This window comes from Salvelinus alpinus, chromosome 26, assembly GCF_045679555.1.
Source record: "Salvelinus alpinus chromosome 26, SLU_Salpinus.1, whole genome shotgun sequence".
NCBI lineage: Eukaryota > Metazoa > Chordata > Actinopteri > Salmoniformes > Salmonidae > Salvelinus > Salvelinus alpinus.
The window spans coordinates 30,919,946-30,932,658 of record NC_092111.1 but is presented as its reverse complement, the minus strand read 5'-3'; the positions used below and the strand labels follow the sequence as shown (position 1 = coordinate 30,932,658).

The following is a 12,713-nucleotide window of genomic DNA, read 5'->3' as shown; positions in this document are numbered from 1 at the left end:
AGCTAGTCATGTTATCTCAAATGCAAACTCTCACCCAACACAGTGGTATGTGCATGTAAATGCCATACAGGTTTAACTCATGTTTTTGCTTTGTTTCCTTGTTCCTCAGGCCAACAGTGAGCAAAACAGACCATGTCTCAGGACAAGAACATCTACCCCGGGTTGATGGGGGAGAACAACCCCCTCCACAACAACGTCTACGGACCGCCCCAGCCCGGGTTTGGGATACCCCCTCCCAACTACACCCAGGCCTCAGTGCAAGCTCCATACCCCGGCCAGCCTGCACCCTACGGCCAGCCTGCACCCTACGGCCAGCCTGCACCCTACGATCAACCTGCACCCTATGGTCAGCCCGGGTTCCCCCAGGGAGGCCCTGGATTTGGACAGGGACCGTACCCTCAGATGCCTTATCCCCAGGCCCCGTACCCCGCGGGGCCCTACCAGCAACCTGCACAGCCAGGGTGCCCTGGTGACCCCAACGGTGAGTGGAAGGAAGTTGACATCTACTAGTACAGAATGTGTTTTCAGAGACTGCTTTTTGTTGGTCATTGTTTAGGAGAGTGGAGTCTTCTTTCCTACACTGTAACACACTGTAGGTAACTCTCAGGCTATACTGCAGTTTTGGAACCTTAACTACCCATGTGTTCCACATCATTATTCCATAATTATTCGGCTACAGTTAAATGAATGCCGTTACGAAAGTCTTCACTCCTGCTTATGTGCCATAAAGCTATGTCAGTTTTCCGTTTTAAAAGGCACGTTTGGAAATTCTTTCTATTTTGGTCGCGGTTTGGTTTTCCTCTTAGATGGACGTATAATTACCCCTGGAAACTGCTGCCTGTGCGTCTTTATTTCACTGTCCTTCATTAACCATCTGACTAACTGATTGACAGATCAATAACTATCAATATAGAACTCACTCAATGACCTATGTTAGTAACGACCCATGTGGTGGTCTAACAATTGACAAGCATTTGATTGCCAATATTTTGTTATTGTTGTTGTCGGGGGTTTTCAGCTTCCATGGGTGATGGTTACCATGGTGATGTGCCACCATCTTACTACGACAATGAGGAGTTCACCAACTCTGGCTTTGAGGACAAGAGCATTCGACAGGCCTTCATTAGAAAGGTGAGGAAGGAGAGGAGACTGCATGAATGAGAACAGAATAGAAGGTTAACCTATAGTATAATGGGACTGGGATAGTGAATAGTGAAAAGGAGAGATGTCGTGTGGGGAAACTGCTTTTTTCACACGATCTGGCCAACTTATTACCTTATCACCTTTAAAATGTAAATAAAACACTATAAAGAGTTTCTATAATGTGTCATTACATACCTAGGTTTGTGTCGAATTTGAAAGCGTTTTGAAGGGCAGCGGCTGTTGAGAGTCATGATGGCTTGCTGTGATGACGCAAAAAATGACTAGGTATCCCCCTTACCCTGTCCCATGTCAATCGACACTTGAATAGAAACGTAGTTCACACCCTAGATTTTGATGCCGACACAGTCGCTACAGTCCCGTTAGTTTTCATTGCAGCCTCGTTTGAGTGTCGCGGCTGCGCACATTTTGGGTTGGTTACCGTTAGCTAGAAAAGTTTTAGGATTTTATTTCCAAAGCCAATGTTATGTGTTGACTGACCTTTTATCATAGTTATTCGAAAGCTTTGTTGAAACAGTCCTATAACATCTGTCTATCCAACCTTCTCCCCCTCCCAGGTGTTCCTGGTGCTGACCGTTCAGCTGATGGTCACCTTCTCCTTCGTGGCCGTCTTCACCTTTGTGGACGACGCCAAGTTGTTTGTGCGTCGTAACCCCTGGACGTACTACGTGTCCTACGCCATCTTCTTCGTGTCTCTCATCACCCTCAGCTGCTGTGGAGAGTTCCGCCGCAAACACCCCTGGAACCTGGTGGCATTGGTAAGGCCCTACCCTATTCATTATACTAAACACCCCTGGAACCTGGTGGCATTGGTATGGCCTTACTCTGACTGCATCCCAAGTATCACCCCATTCCGTAGATGGTGCACTACTTTTGAAGTATTGCACTATGTAGGGAATAGGGTGCCTTTTAGTAGTGCATTATGTAGGGAATAGGGTGCAGTTTGGGATTCATATCAACTATGAGATGAAACACAGATTTGAGTGATGACCTGACTGTCTACATATTAGTTGTATTAGACTCTGTGAGAGGGATGTGTTGTGGTTGTAATCCTGACGTTGTCTGTGTGTGTCCTCAGTCCATCCTGACCCTGAGTCTTTCCTACATGGTGGGGATGATCGCCAGCTTCTATGACACAGAGACGGTCATCATGGCCGTAGGCATTACCGCTGTGGTCTGCTTCACCGTGGTCCTCTTCTCACTACAGGTCAGTAGTACACACACACACACACACACACACACACACACACACACACACACACACACACACACAGGCATGAACACACACTCTCTGTCCTTACTCCCATCTTGCTGTCAGTACCACTCACTCACACTTCCTTTGTTGTGAACCATGATACTATGTGGTCTTTTTCTGCCTCCATGGCCTTTTGTTTCAGTTTCACTCTAAAAATCGCGTACTATTACTATCGCGTACTATAAATATCATGTACTATTACATACTATCACGTACTATTACTATCACCTACTATAACTGTCACCTACTATAACTGTCACCTACTATAACTATCACCTACTATAAATATCATGTAATATCACCTACTAAAACTATCACCTACTATAAATATCATGTAATATCACCTACTAAAACTATCCACTACTATAAATATCATGTAATATCACCTACTAAAACTATCACCTACTATAAATATCATGTAATATCACCTACTAAAACTATCACCTACTATAAATATCATGTAATATCACCTACTATAACTATCACCTACTATAAATATCATGTAATATCACCTACTAAAACTATCACCTACTATAAATATCATGTAATATCACCTACTAAAACTATCACCTACTATAAATATCATGTAATATCACCTACTAAAACTATCACGTACTATAAATATCATGTAATATCACGTACTATAAATATCACCTACTATAAATATCACCTACTAAAAATATTGCGTATTATTACTATCACCTACTATATCTATCACCTACTATTACTGTCACCTACTATTACTGTCACCTACTATTACTGTCACCTACTATTACTGTCACCTACTATAAATATCACCTACTATAAATATTGCGTATTATTACTATCACCTACTATATCTATCACCTACTATTACTATCACCTACTATTACTGTCACCTACTATCACCTACTATTACTGTCACCTACTATAAATATCACCTACTATAAATATTGCGTATTATTACTATCACCTACTATATCTATCACCTACTATTACTGTCACCTACTGTCACCTACTATTACTGTCACCTACTATTACTGTCACCTACTATTACTATCACCTACTATTACTGTCACCTACTATTACTGTCACCTACTATTACTGTCACCTACTATAAATATCACCTACTATAAATATTGCGTATTATTACTATCACCTACTATATCTATCACCTACTATTACTGTCACCTACTGTCACCTACTATTACTGTCACCTACTATTACTGTCACCTACTATTACTATCACCTACTATTACTGTCACCTACTATTACTGTCACCTACTATAACTATCACCTACTATAAATATCACCTACTAAAAATATTGCGTATTATTACTATCACCTACTATATCTATCACCTACTATATCTATCACCTACTATTACTGTCACCTACTATTACTGTCACCTACTATTACTGTCACCTACTATAAATATCACCTACTATAAATATTGCGTACTATATCTATCACCTACTATATCTATCACCTACTATTACTGTCACCTACTATCACCTACTATTACTGTCACCTACTATTACTATCACCTACTATAAATATCACCTACTATAAATATTGCGTATTATTACTATCACATACTATATATATCACCTACTATTACTATCACCTACTATTACTATCACCTACTATTACTATCACCAACTATAAATATCACCAACTATAAATATTGCGTATTATTACTATCACCAACTATAAATATGCGTATTATTACTATCACCTACTATAAATATCACCTGCTATAACTATCACCTGCTATAACTATCACCTGCTATAACTATCACCTGCTATAACTATCACCTGCTATAACTATCACCTGCTATTACTATCACCTGCTATTACTATCACCTGCTATTACTATCACCTGCTATTACTATCACTTACTATAACTATCACTTACTATAACTATCACCTACTATAAATATAGCATATTATTACTATCACCTACTATAATAATCACATACTATAACTATCACCTGTTATAAATAGTGCGTATAATTACTATCACATACTATAACTATCACTTACTATTGCATACTATCACCTACTATGACTATCACCTACTATTACTATCACCTACTATAAATATCACCTATCACTTACTATAACTATCACGTACTATACCTATCACGTACTATACCTATCACATACTATACCTATCACGTACTATAAATATTGCGTATTATTACTATCACATACTATATATATCACCTACTATTACTATCACTTACTATCACCTACTATAAGTATCACCAACTATAAATATTGCGTATTATTACTATCACCTACTATTACTATCACCTACTATTACTATCACCTACTATTACTATCACCTACTATTACTATCACTTACTATCACTTACTATAACTATCACTTACTATAACTATCACTTACTATAACTATCACCTACTATAAATATAGCATATTATTACTATCACCTACTATAATAATCACATACTATAACTATCACCTATTATAAATAGTGCGTATAATTACTATCACATACTATAACTATCACTTACTATTGCATACTATCACCTACTATGACTATCACCTACTATAAATATCACCTATCACCTACTATACCTATCACGTACTATACCTATCACGTACTATACCTATCACGTACTATACCTATCACATACTATACCTATCACATACTATACCTATCACATACTATACCTATCACGTACTATAACTATCACATACTATCACCTTCTATTACTATCACTTACTATAACTATCCCCTATAACTATCACTTACTATAACTATCCCATATAACTATCACTTACTATAACTATCCCCTATCACTTACTATAACTATCACGTACTATACCTATCACGTACTATAAATATTGCATATTATTACTATCACCGACTATAAATATCACCTACTATAAATATCACCTACTATAAATATAGCATATTATTACTATCACATACTATAACTATCACATACTATAACTATCACCTACTATTAATATCACTTACTATCACCTACTAACTATCACCTATTACTATCGTTTACTATCGCCTACTATTACTATCGCTTACTATCGCCTACTATTACCATCGCTTACTATCGCCTACTATTACTATCGCCTACTATTATCTCTATCACTTACTATCAATACTATTACTATCACTTACTATTACTATCACGTACTGTAAATATCACGTAATATCACATACTGTAAATATCACGTACTGTCACTATCACGTACTCTCACTATCATGTACTATAAATATCACTTACTATTACTATCACCTACTATAAATATTGCGTACTATTACTATCACATACTATAAATATCGCATACTATTACTGTCACATACTATTACTATCACGTACTATAAATATCGCTTACTATTACGTACTGTAAATATAGCGTAATATCACACACTGTAAATATCACGCACTGTAAATATCACGTACTGTAAATATCACGTACTGTCACTATCACGTAAATATCACGTACTGTAAAGATCACGTACTGTCACTATCACGTAAATATCACGTACTGTAAAGATCGCCTACTGTCGCGTACTGAAAATATCACTTACTGTCGCGTACTGTAAATATCGCGTACTGTCAATATCACGTACTGTAAATATTGCGTACTGTCGCCTACTGTCACGTACTTTCAATATCACGTACTGTAAATATCGCCTACTGTCGCGTACTGTAAATATCACGTACTGTAATATCACGTACTGTAAATATTGCGTACTGTCGCGTACTGAAAATATCACTTACTATCGCGTACTGTAAATATCGCGTGCTATTACTATCACGTACTATTACTATCATGTATTATCGCGTGCTATAACTAACACATGCTAGCCCATAGCCTTGACAATTGAGGAACTATGTTCTGAACCTGTGAGAATTGAGGAACTTGCGGAGGCTTTAACCTCAACTCAATAACAATCCTTGACAATCCCTAATTTCCTTGTTTGCTACCCCAATCCAGAGCAAGTATGACTTCACTTCTTGCCGGGGCGTTCTGTTCGTGTGTCTGATCGTCCTGCTGCTCTTCTCCATCCTCTGCATCTTCATCCGCCACAGGATCCTCCACATCGTCTACGCCTCCCTGGGAGCCCTGCTCTTTACCTGTGTAAGTAGAGTCACTTGACTGCATCAATAATGGGCTGCATATGAATAGCAGTTTTCATTCAAATTGCTCAAACAGCTTTGTAAGGGGGGGGGCAGTCAACTCATCCACCACCACTGTGTCACCTGCATAAGTATATTAATGAGACGTCGCATAGTTTAATCCCAGGAAGAGAAAGCTTTATTATAGGGTGTCTCTATTGTTTATCAAGTACATCTGTCATTTTTCTTGTATGGTCAATGGGATGGTTGCAAAATGAGAAGGTTGAGGCAGGGCTATACACATTGAGCTCTAACAGCATAAAAGCTCAGCGGGACAGGAACTGACTGAGTCCAATTGTCTGGACATGTGACCGGGTTATCAGGCTGCTGTTTTCCACCACTGCCTGGGCCCAGTCAAACTGAGATCATTTCATCTGCAGAGTGGAAAAGTGGGAACGAAGCAAGAATTTAAAAAACGGTGCTACATTCTGGAAACTCGAAAAGGGAAGAAAATGACCTTAGTGATGCCATCAGTCAGTGATGGGAGCCAGTCAGACTCACCAAAACTCTCATTCACCTTAAACCAAGGCAGTATAAAGGGATTCTGAGGGAAGAAAAGGGATGGGAAGAGGACTGTGTGTTGGTGAGGATGGAGAGGGGATGGGGAGAGGACAGTGTTGGTGAGGATGGAGAGAGAGGGGGTGGGGAGAGGACAGCGTGTTGGTGAGGATGGAGAGAGAGGGGGTGGGGAGAGGACAGCGTGTTGGTGGGGATGGGGGAGAGGGTAGCATGTTGGTGAGGATGGAGAGAGAGGGGGTGGGGAGAGGACAGCGTGTTGGTGAGGATGGAGAGAGAGGGATGGGGGAGAGGACAGCGTTTTGGTGAGGATGGAGAGAGAGGGGGTGGGGAGAGGACAGCGTGTTGGTGAGGATGGAGAGAGAGGGGTGGGGAGAGGACAGCGTGTTGGTGAGGATGGGGGAGAGGACAGCGTGTTGGTGAGGATGGAGAGAGAGGGGATGGGGAGAGGACAGTGTTGGTGAGGATGGAGAGAGAGGGATGGGGGAGAGGACAGCATGTTGGTGAGGATGGAGAGAGAGGGATGGGGGAGAGGACAGCATGTTGGTGAGGATGGAGAGAGAGGGATGGGGGAGAGGACAGCGTGTTGGTGAGGATGGAGAGAGAGGGGATGGGGGAGAGGACAGCGTGTTGGTGAGGATAGAGAGAGAGGGGGTGGGGAGAGGACAGCGTGTTGGTGAGGATGGAGAGAGAGGGGGTGGGGAGAGGACAGCGTGTTGGTGAGGATGGAGAGAGAGGGGATGGGGGAGAGGACAGTGTTGGTGAGGATGGAGAGAGAGGGATGGGGGAGAGGACAGCATGTTGGTGAGGATGGAGAGAGAGGGATGGGGGAGAGGACAGCGTGTTGGTGAGGATGGAGAGAGAGGGATGGGGGAGAGGACAGCATGTTGGTGAGGATGGAGAGAGAGGGATGGGGGAGAGGACAGCGTGTTGGTGAGGATGGAGAGAGGGGGGGTGGGGAGAGGACAGCGTGTTGGTGAGGATGGAGAGAGAGGGATGGGGGAGAGGGCAGTGTTGGTGAGGATGGAGAGAGAGGGGATGGGGGAGAGGACAGCGTGTTGGTGAGGATGGAGAGAGAGGGATGGGGAGAGGACAGCGTGTTGGTGAGGATGGAGAGAGAGGGATGGGGGAGAGGGTAGCATGTTGGTGAGGATGGAGAGAGAGGGGGTGGGGAGAGGACAGCGTGTTGGTGAGGATGGAGAGAGAGGGATGGGGGAGAGGGTAGCATGTTGGTGAGGATGGAGAGAGAGGGATGGGGGAGAGGACAGCGTGTTGGTGAGGATGGAGAGAGAGGGATGGGGGAGAGGACAGCGTGTTGGTGAGGATGGAGAGAGAGGGATGGGGGAGAGGACAGTGTTGGTGAGGATGGAGAGAGAGGGATGGGGGAGAGGACAGCATGTTGGTGAGGATGGAGAGAGAGGGATGGGGGAGAGGACAGCGTGTTGGTGAGGATGGAGAGAGAGGGATGGGGGAGAGGACAGCATGTTGGTGAGGATGGAGAGAGAGGGATGGGGGAGAGGACAGCGTGTTGGTGAGGATGGAGAGAGGGGGGGTGGGGAGAGGACAGCGTGTTGGTGAGGATGGAGAGAGAGGGATGGGGGAGAGGGCAGTGTTGGTGAGGATGGAGAGAGAGGGGATGGGGGAGAGGACAGCGTGTTGGTGAGGATGGAGAGAGAGGGATGGGGAGAGGACAGCGTGTTGGTGAGGATGGAGAGAGAGGGATGGGGGAGAGGGTAGCATGTTGGTGAGGATGGAGAGAGAGGGGGTGGGGAGAGGACAGCGTGTTGGTGAGGATGGAGAGAGAGGGATGGGGGAGAGGACAGCGTGTTGGTGAGGATGGAGAGAGAGGGATGGGGGAGAGGACAGCGTGTTGGTGAGGATGGAGAGAGAGGGATGGGGGAGAGGACAGTGTTGGTGAGGATGGAGAGAGAGGGATGGGGGAGAGGACAGCGTGTTGGTGAGGATGGAGGAATAAGGCTCCCGAGTGGCGCAGCGGTCTAAGGCACTGCATCTAAGTGCAAGAGGCGTCACGACAGTCCCTGGTTCGAATCCAGGCTGAATCACACCCGGCTGTGATTGGGAGTCCCATAGGGCGGAGCACATTTGGCCCTGCGTCATCTGGGTTTGGCTGGGGTAGGCCATCATTGTAAATAATAATTTGTTCTTAACTGACTTGCCTAGTTAAATAAAGGTTAAATAAAAAAATAAGGAAGGACATATGGAGAGAAGGGGTGGAAAAGCGGGCCCAGTGACCTTTAATGATGCCTGGAGGAAAGCATGGAAATGGTGACATAAGACATACTAGAGGGAGAGAGGGAGAGAGGGAGGGAGGGAGGGAGGGAGAAGGACAGATGAAAGAGAGGGATATACCGAAGAGAGGGATGAATACCAATGGTTGTGGGATGCGAAGGAGAGCGGGGATGAAGAAAGACCATTTAAAGACGAGAACATTATTAAATGATTGATATTTTATTCAGTATAGTCTATATGATGATTTCAGGCTAATGCAGTATGGCAGAACATCACTGGTAACATTTTAAGAACTTGGGGCTTTAGAAAAACATCAGCATAACGGGCTGAATCCTAACCTGCAAATCCTGATGATGTACCTACTCTCCCCTATTTGACCAAGAGAGTTTGTGTGTATCTATTGATATGTAGGCTACATGTGCCATTTCTGTTCTTGTATTTTAATACAGAAAATGTATTTTTTTGTGTGGACCCCAGGAAGAGTAGCTGCTGCTTTTGCACCAGCTAATGGGGATCCTAATAAAATACCAAAATACTCAGATCTGTATGCAAGAGTTACGATTCATTCCTACGTGACTGATTGCCTCGAAGTAATTATTTCTGACTCCATGTTCTGTGTTGTAGTTCTTGGCTGTGGACACCCAGCTCCTCCTGGGCAACAAGAAGCTGGCTCTGAGTCCAGAGGAGTACATCTTTGCCGCTCTCAACCTCTACACCGACATCATCAACATTTTCCTCTACATCCTGGCTATCGTAGGCCGTTCCCGCGAGTGATGGAGTGGCTCCCTCTAGGGGAAAGGGAGAGGAAGGCATCCAGGAACCTCTCCTCAGTGTGGAAAAATGAATGATGCTCTTTCCCCTCGCTGTCTTTGTATGATTTGTTCCTGCTCTCATTCCTCTGTTACACCTCCCCCACCTTCACCCCACACCCTTCAGGAGACGAATTGGGTGACAGAAAATGTGTTCTGTCACCTTTAGCAGTAGCCGATTTAAACTCAGTTGAGTGTAAATCGTAATTTAGTTTAGTCTGCTACTTTAGCAGCAGGCCTGTCAGAGTGCCGCAAAGTGCATACTTTTAAATTTATTTATGTAAAATTCCTTTGAAGTATGTTACTACAGTGACAGAAGTTACACCTTAACATTCCTTGTTTTGTTTTTAATGCCTTCTGCTTGCTCTGTCATCCTTGGCAATCTGCTTCTACTTACACAGATGGTAGCTAGCTAGTACAGCACTTCTTAATATTAGCTGAACAAACACTATGGAACTCTCCTTGATGCTCTGCCTTGCCTTGTAGGTTAAGTGCTGTAGAGAGATTGAGAGGGAAGGGAGAGTTATGCTATCTGAGAGAGCAGTGCTGTGATGGCGGCAAGTGCTTTATAAGGAAGAAACCGTTCTAGAAACACCTTTCCTGCTATATCCTCTCCCTCTGGTGTTCCCTCCTTTTCCTGCCAATGTAAATTAACTCTGCATGGCACCTGAAACACAGCTGAGATGAGCTGAATAGATGAATAAAAACCCTCCAGAGGGATGATACCTCTCCTGGCCTTCTTGTTACGTAGCTGTACATAGATCTATGGGAATTGTATATGACACTTACTTTCCTAACCAGCTCTTTCTAGGCATGCCCGGGGAGTGTGTGGCTGTGATGCTTGAAGGGAGAACAATATGCTCACTCAATGTACAGTATATGACTAATGACATCACTACGCATAGCTAACCATTACAAAGACCAAAACTTGAATAAAATGTGACTGATGTTTGTTTTGTTAACATGGATGTGTGACTTATACACTAATACACATGAATATATTTATGGAATCCCTGATTCCCCCCACCCCCCCACACTAAGCAAAGTGTGGAATGTACCATCGGCTATTTTGGATTTATTTTCCCCCTCGTATTTTACCTTTTTCTTACTAATTCCTCATTTGTTTCCATGTCTTTATGTATAGTAAATACTATAGTGTTGATTTTTTTTTTCTCCATTATTACTAATGTGAAATGTTGAAGTATTGGAATTTCTGAACACTTTTATACAGATGTTACAAAAATATCACTAGTTGCTTGTGATTTTAAAAACCTGACATGCTGTAGTAGATAGATGGACACGGAGATTGAAGGACATAAGTTATTAATGATCTATTTATTGAAGTTGCTGTAGAAGGCAAGGCTGCTGTGAAGTTGAAAGTGAATGAGAAGGATACTCAACACTACATTTTCTGCCCTTCTGAATGATGCATGGTGAGGTCCTCCCAGGAGAGGGAAGTTTATTATTCAACATTTGCGTCCCAAATGGCACCCTGTTTCCTACTTAGTTCTCTGGTCAAAAGGAGTGCTTTAAATTGGAAATCAGGTGGGCTTTGAGAGGCAGAGTGACGTATATTCTGAGGTTTCCTGCTCAAACGTGAAGGATTAATGTAAATACTTGAAGACTCAAATGTAGATTAAGGAGAGGCTGAAAACAGACAGAATCACTAACACTAGTCACTAGAGAGAACATTCTTAGTTTTAACACCCCACTACTACCAATGCTGACCAAGCCATTGAGATGTTCTCCATTGAAACAAAACACAAGACGCTTAAGTTCCATCCACTAATATGAATACCATTTTGAAAACCACATCAAAGCTTTGAATCTCTGAGTTCAGTTATGTTTTGACTCCTGTTGCACGACCCTTTCCCATTGTTGCATGTGCTGTGATTGCACACTGGGCAGTGCACTAGCTGTTTCTTTGAGACACGTGGAATGAAGAGTAATCATAATGATATAATGATAGTGTTATTGTGCTGCCTACAGCCCTGTTTTAACCATGTTGATTTAACTTGTGTTTTTATCTAACTTATATATATATAATACAACTCCTTAGTGGTTTGATGTGTTGAGTAATTTTGGGCTTTGTAGTTCTGTTTGCACTGTAAATTCGCATTAAAATTGAACTGGAATTGCATTCCTCTACACTGCTGTTTTGCTTTTCATCAGAGTTACAACAGAAAAATTGTCTTGGATCGTGTGTGGTTTGAACCACTGATTGATGTTAACGCTATAATAGTGCTTACACGTTAAAAAACTGCTTTTAATATAAGGGGAGAGAGAATAAAGTAGACGGCGAGCGTCAAACGTTTGATTTATGACCCTATGTCCGGATGACGCGTTAATGCTCAAATATGGGCATCCGGTCAGGACATCCTGGCGGGAAGGTGTCACGTGGTTATGCCCAAAATAAGGGCATACTGTTCTTGTTGTCAGGTGTTAGAGTGTGTGTTAATTTATGTCTATATTGCATCTATTCCTTTGAAGTTCTCATGATGATTGATGTGTAGGGACCTCGTTGAACTGGGGGGGATGTGTTTGAACATTTCAAAGAGGATGGCCCC

At 42.7% G+C, this 12,713-nt stretch overlaps 1 protein-coding gene across 2 annotated transcripts in view; it reads left to right on the top strand.

Annotated features, from left to right (window-relative positions):
• The window catches only part of grinaa (glutamate receptor, ionotropic, N-methyl D-aspartate-associated protein 1a (glutamate binding)), a 28,370-nt gene extending 16,084 nt beyond the window's left edge, over nucleotides 1-12,286 (top strand). For both annotated transcript variants that reach the window (XM_071368745.1, XM_071368744.1), the window contains 6 exons: nucleotides 110-481; nucleotides 1,019-1,131; nucleotides 1,719-1,919; nucleotides 2,240-2,368; nucleotides 6,390-6,533; nucleotides 9,962-12,286. In XM_071368745.1, the coding sequence (XP_071224846.1) occupies nucleotides 133-481; nucleotides 1,019-1,131; nucleotides 1,719-1,919; nucleotides 2,240-2,368; nucleotides 6,390-6,533; nucleotides 9,962-10,111 (1,086 nt within the window). In that variant the 5' untranslated portion in view covers nucleotides 110-132 and the 3' untranslated portion in view covers nucleotides 10,112-12,286. The remainder of the gene's footprint in view (nucleotides 1-109; nucleotides 482-1,018; nucleotides 1,132-1,718; nucleotides 1,920-2,239; nucleotides 2,369-6,389; nucleotides 6,534-9,961) is intronic.
• Nucleotides 12,287-12,713: the final 427 nt, after the last annotated feature.